The sequence below is a fragment of the Leptopilina heterotoma genome, unplaced genomic scaffold (genome assembly GCF_015476425.1).
Source record: "Leptopilina heterotoma isolate Lh14 unplaced genomic scaffold, ASM1547642v1 Lhet_101, whole genome shotgun sequence".
NCBI classification, from domain to species: domain Eukaryota; kingdom Metazoa; phylum Arthropoda; class Insecta; order Hymenoptera; family Figitidae; genus Leptopilina; species Leptopilina heterotoma.
Genome location: NW_025110815.1, coordinates 515,619 through 528,948, shown reverse-complemented (window position 1 = coordinate 528,948; position 13,330 = coordinate 515,619). Strand labels below are relative to the sequence as shown.

General features: G+C 24.5%; 1 protein-coding gene across 7 annotated transcripts; it reads right to left on the bottom strand.

The window, feature by feature from the left end:
* Window positions 1-322: 322 nt before the first annotated feature.
* LOC122500276 (tyrosine-protein phosphatase non-receptor type 4) lies at window positions 323-12,939 on the bottom strand. Of its 7 annotated transcripts, none has more exons than XM_043609128.1 (18): window positions 12,662-12,939; window positions 12,225-12,284; window positions 9,449-9,660; window positions 9,187-9,318; window positions 8,926-8,974; window positions 8,658-8,849; window positions 8,449-8,569; window positions 8,281-8,368; window positions 8,009-8,161; window positions 7,654-7,886; window positions 7,347-7,529; window positions 6,825-7,002; window positions 6,583-6,753; window positions 6,239-6,414; window positions 5,965-6,164; window positions 3,338-3,681; window positions 2,848-3,132; window positions 323-989 (listed from the first exon to the last, which is right to left on the bottom strand). In XM_043609128.1, the coding sequence occupies exons 3-18, from the start codon at window positions 9,596-9,598 to the stop codon at window positions 906-908; spliced, it is 2,739 nt and encodes a 912-aa protein (XP_043465063.1). In that variant the 5' UTR covers window positions 9,599-9,660; window positions 12,225-12,284; window positions 12,662-12,939; the 3' UTR covers window positions 323-905. The 7 variants fall into 7 exon arrangements, with proteins under 7 accessions (XP_043465063.1, XP_043465087.1, XP_043465080.1 ...); XM_043609152.1 differs by having other exon boundaries at window positions 7,347-7,517; XM_043609145.1 differs by having other exon boundaries at window positions 8,287-8,368.
* Window positions 12,940-13,330: the final 391 nt, after the last annotated feature.

The window sequence follows — 13,330 nt, the reverse complement described above, 5'->3', positions numbered from 1 at the left end:
TCAAAAAAATTAAGCAAGAATGGCAATATTACTAATTTTTTTTCTCCACTATGAAAAAGGAAACACTTTTGTTCACTCTATAATTGGAGCCAAATACATAAATTACAATAAAAAATAACGGCTATCATTAAACAGATTTAAATCTTAAAATTTATGAAAGACATAATTACAATTTATGTTCAATAGAACAGTGAAATAAATTAAATTTCAAAAGAGTTTTTTATAAAATGATTCTTTTTTTTACCACAAATTTAATTAAATTTAATTTATTTCCAAATAAATTAAAAGTTGGAAAAATTAATTTATTTCAGTTTAAATAAAAAATTGGTGTTATTTGAAAAGAAATTTAAATTATTTTCCGAAAGAAATTAAATTTTAACACCTTGTTCGTTAAAAATAAAGTTTAATGGTAGCAATTAATATTAGATAATTTTTCTTTAAAGATCACTTTTGCAATGAATACTATTTGATAACAGCTTACAATGTTTCATTTTATGGTCATTCTATCTGTTAATTTACTAGAACGTAATATTGTAAGTTAATAAATCTTCGACATATTTAATATGCATAATATTAATGCACTTCATTTTCTTTTTTTACTCTTTTTTCTTTCTTTTTTTGAAGCAATTCATCTAGTCTATCAGAAAAAAATATAAATAGCCTAATATATATATATTTATTTTCTTAATATATTTTATGTATGTATGTATATATATAAATTCTTTTGTAAATTCTAATTTTCTGCACAATAAATATTTTTTCTTCTTATTTACTTTTGTTTTAGCAGGTTTGATGAGCGTTATTGTCAGTTTATAAATTGTATCGACCACATTTTTTACTTTTATAAATATTGTTCGTAAGGAAGTAGTACGCACATCTATTGAGAAATTTAAAAATAATAAATCTCACCTACTGAATTCTGGAAGTGGCTTTGCAATGCCTTCATTGTACGCTTTGTGAACAGCTTCACACACAAATCTATATTGACTCTGAAATTAAAAATAAAGCAATTTATTTAAGTAAAAGTTAAGAGAGGTAATAATAATAAATTAAATACGTTTCATTTATTATTATTATTTTTTAAATTAAAAAAATGTTGTATTTTCAAAAATAAACATCAATTTTTGAATGATCACAGATTCAAAATTTAAAGAATTCAATTATTAAGTACATAAATAATATTAAATATTCTTGTTTATTATTATTCAAAAATTTTAATAACATTTTTCGCAAGAATTTCATTATTCCGATAAATAATATTTTTTAGAGCAATTTAATTATTTTCAATACAATTTTAATAAAAATTTCTCGAAAAAATACAATTATTTTTAAAAATATTACTTAAATTTGATTATTTTCAAGAATTTTAATATAAATTCAATTATTTTCGCCAATTTTGATGAAATTTTTTTAAAAAATCATATAAATTCAAGTATTTTCATCAATTTTGATAAAATTCTTTTAAAAAATCATTATTTTCAAAATTTTTTATAAAATTTCTTCACAAAATTCAATTATTTTTAATAATTCAGTTAAACTTCTTCGAAACTATTCAATTATGTTTATGAATTGTAAAATCCTCGGCAAAAATTCAATTATTTTCATAAATAATACAATGATTCGGATGAATTCAATTATTTTTAATAAAATTTCTTGAAAGAATACAATTATTTTTAAAAATATTATTTAAATTCAATTTTTTTTTAACAATTCTGATAAAATTCTTCGAAACAATTTAATTTATTATTTTCATAAATTGTAAAATTCTTGGAAAGAATTCAATTATTTTTATATTAATAAAATTCTTTTGAGAAATTCAATAATTTTCAATACAATTTTAAAAAAATTCAATTAGATTCAAGATAATTTCAATAAGATTTCTCTAAGTAATTAGATTAATTAACTTAATTTCTAAAGTTCGATTATTCTTAAAAATTGGAATTAAATTTCTCTAAACAATTCTATTGTTTTCAAAAGTTTTTAATAAAATTATTTGTAAATTTAAATTATTTTCAAAATTTTCAATTGAAATTATTTTAAAAAATTACATTATTTTTACGAAATTTAATAAAATTCTTAAAAAAACTCCATCATTTTCAAGAAAATTGAAATAAATTCTTCAAAAAAATTAAATTGTTTTAAAGAATTTTAATAAAATTCTTGACAAGAATTAAATTATTTTCAATACAATTTTAATTACATTTTCTTGAAAGAATTCAATTATTGAAAAAAATGTTGATAAAATTCTTAAAATGAATTCAATTATTTTCAAATTTTTTGATAAATACTTTGCAAGAATTCAATAATTTTCTGTACATTAATTTTAAAATTGAAAACATTTAAAAAGAAAAATTATTTTTAAAAGTTAGGAATCAAAAAAGCAAACAGCAACTAACTTTAAACTATGGACAGATTACCGGAATACAACAATTATTATTAATATAGATTATTTTTTCTTTAAAAATTCTTAAAAAATTATTCAAATAATTAAATTAAATTTACAATTTAAAAAAAATAATTGAATTTTGGATGAATTACAGTTATAATTTTTAGAAATAATTAAATTTCAAAAGTTTAACTAATTAAATTTAAAGAAAAACTGTTAGAAAAATGATGTTTTTTAAAAAATGAAGAATTTTCATTAAATTTCAAAAAGCAAATCTTCTAAAGTAAGAGCGGCAGCGAAAATTTTTGCTAATTTATTAATAATATAATATATTATTATTAATAGTAATAATAATAATTTCATTTATTATTATGGAAATTAAAAAAATTTATTATTTTCAAATATTAATTTCAATTTTGGAATAATTTCAGATTCAAAATTAAAAAAAAGAAAAAACTTACAGCATTCTGTATCATCATTGCTCGTTGATCTCTCATCGATCGAACAATGTCAAGAGGATATACAGGTTGATTGGCTTCTATTAAACACAATGCAGTCTCCATGAGGACGAGAACACCAGTTCGACCAATTCCTGCCGAGCAATGAACAACCGCAGGTTCCACGATTCCGGTTCGCGCTGCCCTGACACGTTCGGTGAACGTTGTAAATTGCCTCCAATCATTCGGCACGCCATGATCTGGCCAACCACAATACTGCATATGCGTTATATCTCTCTCCTCACCTGTCTATTATTTCAAAAATTAAAAATTATTATTAATAATTATTAAAAATTATTTACGCAAGGTCAAAGTTTACTTCGACCTTGCGGAAAATGCGGTTACTAGGTTTTTACTTTAGAGAGCAGATTTTTAGAGAAAAGAAAAAAAATACAAAAGAGAAAATTAAATAACAGATTGAAAAATGAATTTGAAATAAAATAAGAAAACTTACATTGATATCACGAAGTATAAATTCACGGAAGACAAAAGTATCCTCCATTTTTTCCGAGGTAGATGTGAGCGTGAGGTTTCTTAACGTAAGCGTTTCATTAAGAAGTGGCCAATATTGATGGCACTTGGTTCTGCCGCGTTCCACCAGCGTTGTTAACATTACGACAAGCGTGCTGCCTGCCTCGAGAACCATTTGCCAAAAATCAGCCACCGTCGATGACAATGGACCCTGTGTCGCTATATATCTGTTGATAATACCCGAACCCGGTATCTCCATATTCACGTAATTGGCATTAATATAATCTCCATTTACCGAACCCATCAAAATTACTCGCGTCACGTCATCTGTAAATTTTTACACTTCTTGTCAAATAATCATATTCATATTAGTTAAATATTAATAACTTTAAAAATTAAATAGCAAACATTACGCGCGCGGAACGTCGAATTCAATTTATTATTATTATTATGCAAATCACAACATTTTTAAATTTCAAATATAAATTTTTGAATAATTTCATAATCAAAATTTTTTAAATTTACTTATTAAGCACATAATTAATTATTATTGTTTATATTTTCAAAAACTTGAATACAATTCTTCGGAAGAATTCAATTATTTTCATAAATAATAAAATTTACTGCAAAAATTCAATTATTTGCAACAAAATTTTTATAAATCCATCAAAACAATTTAATTATTTACATCAAAATTTTTATAAATCCTTCAAAACAATTCAATTATTTTTTGAAATAGTAAAATCTTTGCAAAAATTCAATTATTATCAATAAAATTTCAAGAAAGAATTCAATTTTTTTCTTAAGCACGTTATAAAATTTTCCAAAAGAATTCAATAATTTTCTAAAATTTTCATAAAATTCTTCCTTAATATTCAATTATTTTCAATACAATCTTAACTAAATTCCTACAAAGAATTTAAATTTTCATTAAAAAAATTCTATTATTTTTCAAAAATTTTTCAAAAGATTTCAATTATTTTCATAAATAATAAAACTTTCCGAAAGATTTCAATTATTTTCTTTAATAATAAAATTTTTTCCAAGATTTCAATTATTTTTAAAACTTTGAAACAAATTCTTGTCAAGAATTTAATTTTTTTGATAAATAAATGAATTCTTCGAAGGATTTCAATTATTTTTAAAAATTTTAATAAAATTATTCGGAAGAATTCAATTATCATCATAAAAAATAAAATTCTTTAGAAGATTTCAATTATTTTCATTAATAATAAAATTCTTCGCAAGATTTCAATTATTTTCAAAAATTTAAATTAAACTCTTGTCAAGATTTCAATTTTTTTTATAAATAATTGAATTCTTCGAAGGATTTCAATTATTTAAAAAAATTTTGATAAAATTCTTCGGAAGAATTCAATTTTTTTCATAAATAATTGAATTCTTTGACGGATTTCAATTATATTTAAAAATTTTAATAATTATAATAAAAATAATCTCGGAAAAATAAAATTTTTTGGAAGTTTTCAATTATTTTCATTAATAATAAAATTCTTCGCAAGATTTTAATTATTTTAAAAAATTTGAAACAAATTTTTGTCAAGAATTAAATTTTTTTTATAAATAATTGAATTCTTTACATAATTTCAATTATTTTCAAAAATTTGAAACAAATTCTTGTCAAGAATTAAATTTTTCTTATAAATAATTGACTTCTTTACATAATTTCAATTATTTTCAAAAATTTGATATAAATTCTTTTTAAGAAATCCTTTCCAAGTAAAATTCATCGCAAAAATTATTTTGAAAATTATCTTAAAAAGTTGAAGAAATTCTTTGTTTAATTTAATTATTTTCAAAATTTTCAATTGAAATTGTTTAAAAAACTACATTATTTAAAAAAAATTCTTTAAAAGAACTTAATTATTTACAAAAACTCTAATAAAAATATTTAACAGTATCTATTATTTGGAAAAATTTAATTATTTTCTATATTTTCTTTAAATTTTTTTTTATAATGGAGTTTCGTTAATAGTTTAAATTGAAAATTTCGAGAAGAATTTAATTACTTTCTAAAAATTTTAAGAAAATTCAATAATTAAATGTTTAATTTGAATTATTAAGAAACATGATTATTTTAAAAACTTGAAAGAAATTGTTCACAAAATTAAATCACTTTCAAAATTTTCAATTTAAACTATTAACGAAACTCCATTATAAAAAAAAATTCAAAGAAATTCTTTAAAATAATTTAATTATTACGGTTTTTAAAAATTTTAATAACATTTTTCTCGAGAATTCGATTATTTTCATAAATAATAAAATTTTGCGAAGAAAGTAAATTATTCTCAAATTTCTTGACAAAATTCTTTGCAAGTATTCAAAGATTTTTAATACATTAATTTTAAAATTGAAAATATTTGAAAAGAAAAATTATTTAAAAAGTTAGGAAACAAAAAAGCAAACAACTAACTTTAAACTGCGAACGGATTACTGGAATAAAACGATTATTAATAAAGATAATAATAAATATTAATAACAATAAAAAATAATCAATAAGTCTTTAATTAATATAGATTAATTAATATAGAAAGCATCTAAAGATTTAAGATTTAATTTAAGCATTTAAAGAAACTGTATTTGTTCGCTCACATGGTGAAATGTCCCTGTATCGATTTTTATTTTGATTCTCCGGCTTCTTGGACTCCAACGATGTCAATTCTGGATTCTTTCTGTAGAGTTGTTCGTATTGCGCGATAAGAGCTCCACTAGCTAAACCATCAGCAAGAAGAAGCATTGACTGCGCAAGAGCGTCGGATCCAACTGCTGTGTGTGGAACATCGGGTACGTATCTGAGAAGAAGAAAATTATTTCATTTTAGAAAAAAGAACAAGTTCAGCTAATTGTATTTCTAAATTATTTTTACCTGTAGGGTGGTTCTTCCTCCGAATTTTCATCAGTGCCAGCAAGAGCGTTATACAGAGCGTTGGGACGTACTGTTAATGTTAATTCACCGGTGCCAGTGTCGCGCGATTGTCGAATTAAATTCACGACATGCTCATGTATCATTCCGTTTACATCAATTCCATTTATGTAAACAACCTGAAATAAAAGCAAAAAAATACAATTTTATATAATAAATGAAATAAATTTTATATTTTATGGAATTTTATTTTTTGACTTGCAATATTTTGAAATGTAATCGTAGTTTTGAATCCAAGTGAAAAAAACTAAATAAAAAATAATCTACCACTGCAAATTTATTTTTACCTGATCTCCCTCATTCAATTTCGGGTAACAACGATCAGCGGGCGTATTGGGAGCAACGCGAGACACTAAAATCGGCATTTCCAAATCCAATCCGCCCTTCACATTGAATCCAAATCTACCTTGTTCATCTGGTGTTAATCGAATCGCAACCAAACCATCTTCTAAAATTTGCTGTAAAATAAAATTAAATAATTTAAACAATTCTTTAAAATTCTTTGAAATTTAAAAAATACGAAATTTACCTGTGGAGGTGGTGAACTTGCAGGTTCACTGTAATCCGGAATATCGTAAATATTCCGTTCGACAGCCGTGTCGTCATCAGCGTAACTAATGACTCGAGATCCTAAAACTGGAGAAAATGCTCCACCCTGGGTATGCGTTGCTGTAATATCTTCTCTGGTAGATAAAAATCCTCCTTCACTGCTCGACAAAAAAATCGACAACAAACATAAAATAGAAGGAAAAAGAAAAAAATAATTATTTAAATTAATCTTTTCACAATTTGTTTAGAATAAGATTCATTTAATTCTAGTATTAAATTGAATCGCCGATGACTAAAAGGTTTTTATTGGTCCCTGGAAAAGCTTGAACCAATAAAAGTATTTAAAAATACGGACATTAACAATCAAATTACGGACCTTTTTTTTTTGAAAAAAACTGACTTTTACGGACCTTTACGGGATTTACGGAACCAGGTCGAGTCCTTCAATTATGAAAAAATATAATTTCGTTTTTTAATAAAAAAATTAATATTTTATACTAACTCATCACTGGGATTTCCTTCAACCCATGCTTGTCGGGGTTCACGAGCACCGAGAGACTGTACTTTATTGTCGTATGGCCTCGGCGGTCTGGCAGGTGGTGGAACGACTTTTCCCTTTTCCTCAACACTCGGAGCTTGCGTTATGCCGTGCACTAATCGTTTACTTGGCGATCTGCACGAAACACTGCGATCAATGTTACGATAATAATTTTCTTTTAATTCTTTCACACAATTTTAATTTATACAAACATTAAAATAATAATTATTATTATTAAATAAAATTATTAATATAAATTACTATGTATTACCTTATAAAAGTTTTTTCGACTCTCGCTCGATGTTTACCATCTTCGACAGTTTGAAATTCCGTACGACCTGAATACGTGAATCGACTGCTCAATGTCAGTGGAAACCGTCGTGGTCTCATCTTAGGACTGTGTAGTCGAAAGAATGTATGATGTTCTACGCAGGCCTTCCACAAGTTCTTCGAACTACGATATGTTTGCATATTGAAGCCTAATAGAGTGTCATAATTTTCCGACTGTAAAATTAAAGAAACAAATTTTTTAAAACTATAGTCTATCTAATTTTATAACTAAAAATCGATAGTTAATTTAAAAAAAATAGCAAAAAGCTAGTAATAATAAAATCAAAATTCCTCACCTGCTCTCTTCTGAGTTGAATAAAAAATTGTTTCCGCTTAAAGGAAATTTTCACGATTTTCGACCATGAAAATATATTGATTCTAATGTTGTTCTGAAAGACAACTAATCCTATTGATGTAACGCCTAGTTGTATTTCCTTGTTAGTCGAATCCTGAGGAAAAAGAATTTCTTTTATTAAAATTCTTCCTCATTAAAATATTAATACAATTATTATTTCACAATTATTATTTTCTTTTTTTATTTTCATTTTCTTTTAATAAACATGCATACCCTTGCCTTATGCAATTCGACTCCATACATGTCCAGCCGTTTAGCATGATCCAAAAAATTGAATTCCGCATCTGCTGGCAGCTGCCCTCTATAAAAACAATTAAAATAATAAAATATCTTTAGTTTGTAAAGTGTGAAAAAATATTCAAATTTTCTACAAAATCATACTTGTGTAATTTGTGTAATTCGGCAATTTTCTTTTCCATTTCTTCGTTCTGACCGGGAATCAACTGTAAACGAGAAAGATAACCGGGACCATGTTCTTCCGGATGATAATCACCCAACTCGGCTGCAATTAAGTCAATAAAAAGAAATTAAAATTAGAGAAATTAGAAAGTAAAATAAAAGCAAACTGATGAAAACTTAAATTTTCTTACATTGAACAGTATAACTGGCAATTAGACAAGCAGTGCTTGAAGGAAGTTGCAGTCTTCCCTGTAGAATGTCCCTTCGAATTTGTAAATAAAATTGATATCTAGTGTATTCCTCTTGCAATTTACTTGGATCAGAAACGTAAAATTTCACTCTAAAGAAAAATTGTCCACCTGAAGCAAAGAAATAGAAAAATTCTTCAAAAACTTTTTATTATCACTAATTGCATGCGAGTCAGCAATTTTTAAAATATCTTAAAAGCAGGATCTTTACCCTTACTTCTTATTTGCTTTTTTACGAGTTTAGAAGGATCCAACCATCGCTGAAAAAGAAAATGCAATAATCAGTAAAATTAAGATAAACTTATCTGCTTCAATAAATTCTTTTTTTTTTATTATCAGAGTTGCTACAAAAATTCAATTTTATTTGATTTCTCATTTTCGGACAAAACTTTAGCCATTTTCCCTGAATTCTCTGACCTGCAGCAACCCTAATTACTAATTTTCGAATCAGACTTTTTGGCAATATACTCACCATTACATCCGGATTGGGACTCGATGAATTGATGGTACCGTTTTCCGCATATTGAAGGCCAAAATAATCTTTTTCTATTAATTCTAAGTGTTGAAAAACAAGATCTAGTAAAACCTGGCCCTTTGCACGTTTCTGTAATGAATTTTTAAGAGCTTGAGAATAAATAATTAAATATTTAAAAAATACTGTACGTAATTAATCATTTTTGCCTCAAAATTTTCTTTAAGAGTATTAATTTATAGTTACTTAAAATGAAACGTACGTCTAGTTGAAATGTGTGTTGAGTCTCATCAAGAAAAACAACAGTCGCTGAAAGAGACTTCAATCTCCGGTCTCGCGCCAGTTCTGCACCTCGGACGTGGTAGCTCCCACTGGAGCCACTCAAAGCTCTTCGGGATACACTTTCAATCATCTCAAGAAAGCAAAGGTGAATTAACCACCTTCGCGGCACCACCTCTCAGCCACTTTGACCACCTGCAAAATTTACAAAACGAGGGAAATTAAATATTTTTAAAACTGAAACAATCACTATTTTTATTGTAAAGAAAAAAAAAAATTTTAATTCATAAAAAGAATATCTAAATTTCTTATTCTTTTTTTCTATCTTCTTTCTTTGTTTCAAAAAACTTGAATGTAAGATATTGATTAAATAATTGAACTTTCCAGTGGTACTCGAGTTTATTCTAATTTTTTTTTTAAATTCAATTATTTTCCAAATTTTCAATTAGAAATCTTCAGAAATACGATTATATGTCAAAATAATTTTTAAAAGTAAACAAATAAAATTCATTAAAGTATTAAATTTACTTCAATGAAATTTGACAAAATTTTCAGTTGTCTCAATTAAATTATTTTCGGAAATACAATTACGTTTAGAAAACTTTAATGACATTTTTTCAAAAAACAAATTTTTTCGTAATATCTGAATTAAATTATTCAAAAATTCAATACCTTTTGTTAACCAAAAATTAAAAACTTATTCTTAATTATTTTTTGACACGAATTAAAATTTCATCCTAATTTCAATGAAAAACCTTTTTGAAATTTGATTTAAAAATTGCAACTGAGAACTTTAATTCTAAATTTTTGAAAAATTCAATTATTTTCTAAATTTTTCTCCTAAAAAATGCAATTGCATTTAAAAGTAATTTTTAAAAGTAAACAAATAAAATTATTTAATAAAATTTAATTTAAAATCTTCACAGAAATTCAGAAAATAAGTCAATAATTTTTCAAAGTGTAAGAGAGGAAGAATTTAATTTAACTTTTTGTAAATAATTGAATTCTCGTTGAAAAATTTTATTATTTAGGAAAATAATTGAATAATTGTGAAGAATTAAAGAAAGAATTTTTATCAATTTTTTAAGAAAATAATTAAATTTCTCAGAAGAATTTTAATTATTTCTTTTTAAATAATTGAATTCTCGTGAAAAATTGTAACTAATTTGGAAAATAATTGAATTCTTGCCTGGAATTTTATTTAAATTTTTATAAATAATTGAATTTTAGAAAAAAATGTTATTGCTTGTGAAAATAATTGAATTCTTGAGGTAGAATTTTATGAAAAGTTTTTAAATTGATTTTTTTTTGAAAAATTTTATGAACTATTTTAAATAATTCAATTTCTGTAAAAATTTTTTTATAAAAAAATTGAATGTTTGCGAAGAATTTTATCAAAAATCTTTTGTGGAATTTTACTAAAATTGTATAGATATTGAAAATCATTGATTTTGGAAAAGTTTTTGAGAATAATTAAATCGTATTAAACAATTTTTAGAATTTTTTTTTATTTTAACTATTAGCGAATTTAAAGTGATTTTCGGGAATTCAAGTATATCTTTAAAAAAATGTTAACTACTATTTTTCAAAAATCTAATTTTTTCAGAATTTCCAAATAAAATCTTTTAAATTTCAATCATTTTTGTAAAATAAATATTTTATGAAATTTTAACTGCAACTCTTCCAAAATTCAATTATTCTTTTAGAATTTTTGAATAATATTATTAAAAACTTTGAATTAAATTAAGGAAGCTAACAAATTAATAATTTTTTATATTTAAATATTATGATACTTTTACAGCAATTAAAATGTCAAAAATTGAAATTTAAAAACTTTTTGTTTAATTATTTCTAAAGAATCCTGCTTTAACACTTCTAATGTATTTTCTAAAGTTTGAACTAAAATTCTTTTTTAAATCAATTCTTATCAGAATTTAATTATTTAAGTACAAAAATAAATAAGTCATAGAATAGTTAATTATTTTTAAAAATTGCAACTGTACTTCTTTATTGAGTTTTCGAAAATAAAGCTGAAATTTTGGAGTTAAATTTTCTTACTCCACTTATTTTATTATTATAATTTAATAATTTAATTTTTATAAAACTGAAGTTAATTATTTTCAATTTCTATCAAATTTACAAGGTAAAGGAAATCTTCTTACCTTCCTTCGAAAATAATATTTGTAAATTAGCTTTTTTTTCTCTAAAAAACAAAATTATCGCGAAAGGTTATGTGAAGTCATGTGAACTATAGTTCCAGTAAAATAAATTGTATCATTAGAAGTCATTAACATTCACTGTTTGTGCTTTTACTATTGTCACGTGCAGAAAAAAAATAGTACTCGATTGACAACGCCAAGAATAGATTTTATTAAGATTTTTGATGATTTTTCGTTTCAAGTTACATAACTTTCTGAATACTACCGGGAGTATATGTGGAAGTAATGTAGAGCAGAGTTTCTCAAAATAGTTTAGACACCAAGCTAATCTAAATTCTCCTCTGAATTTGAATTTCTCTGTTGGTAAATTTACTGATTGTCGCAAAGAAGAGAATATTTTCCAAAATTAGCAAAAATCGTTTTTTTTTTAAAACTAATTTCAATTAAATCAGAAAAGCACTAAATTAACATATATTCTACAAAAATAAGAAAATACTAGGAAATTAAAACAAATTTTTCAAAAGTCAACAATAGAAAATTGTTATACAAAAATTATGCGGTTTAGCAAAGAAATTAAAAGCTCAAAGAAAAATTACTTACATTCATGATACTTATGCTCGAAATTTTTTTTGATGATTCTCCACAAATTAAAGAAGATTGCTGCAAAAATGAAAATTATAAAGATTATAAATTAAAACAAAATGTGTCAAGAAAAACAAAATTTAAGAAAAGTATCTAGTTTCTAAAATTACAAAAATAGAAAATTCGATTACACAGATAAATGAAAAAAAATACCCCAATCTCATAACTTGAAAATTCAAGGTAATCGATTGTTGCAAAGGATAATAATAGACTTTCGTCAATTAACAAGACCTTTTCAGTTCCAAATAAGTTCAACTAAAATTTGCCCTACTCATTATGATAGAAAATTGCAGAAATTTACAAATGTATTATAGATCGAGGAAAAAATGACAAAAAAAAAGAACATAAATTATTAGTGTTTTTTTTTAAAAATAAAATAAGTTACTTTCACTCACGTCGCTTATGAAGACGACCAGTTATGAGAAAGCTGCCTATGAACGCCAAATGTTACAACCACTATGCTAAATGTATGTTCTCGATGACATTTTTGATTGTTTCTCGAATATTTAGTGTGAAAGAAAGCAACACTAGTGACTCATGCACTTCTCGAAGCTCTGAAATTTATGGAAACCACGGTTACTTTCGAGATTAAAAGATAAATTAATATTTATTTAATTAAGAAATATCTAATGCTTTGTAAGAGTCACAGTTGACGTTCCATAAACTATAATTCATGTAGAGGGGAAATTTTCTTGTATTTGTCATAAAGGGAAATTTACCTAAAGGCGAATTCACATGGTAAGCATTTCATTTTAAGGTGCTTACACACTTCACGGCCGTGTACTCCAAAAGTATTGTGATCGTACCCTTATGCATTACGAGACCAATTGCACCTACCCAACCCTGCAGTCACTTTCGTTTCGAGGGGGAAGATCCGCAATGTGTGAGTAGAATATAATTTTATTTATTATAAATTCACTAATTATTGTGACAGAAAATATATAAATACGCATTTTGGAATTGATTTTCAATTCTTGTTTTTATAGTGATGTGTTTTATAACCCGTCATTATTGTAATCAAGCAATCAGATTTAAGGATTTAAGCAAGAATTCTAGGTTATGTT

Bases quoted from the DNA above. Each gene is read 5' to 3' on its own strand.
- LOC122500276 (XM_043609128.1), bottom strand. From the start codon at position 9,598: ATGATTGAAAGTGTATCCCGAAGAGCTTTGAGTGGCTCCAGTGGGAGC. The intron at 8,369-8,448 runs GTATGATTTTGT...TTGTTTTTATAG, and splicing joins GAATTACACAAATTACACAA to AGGGCAGCTGCCAGCAGATG. The intron at 3,133-3,337 runs GTAAGTTTTCTT...TTGAAATAATAG, and splicing joins TTATACTTCGTGATATCAAT to ACAGGTGAGGAGAGAGATAT.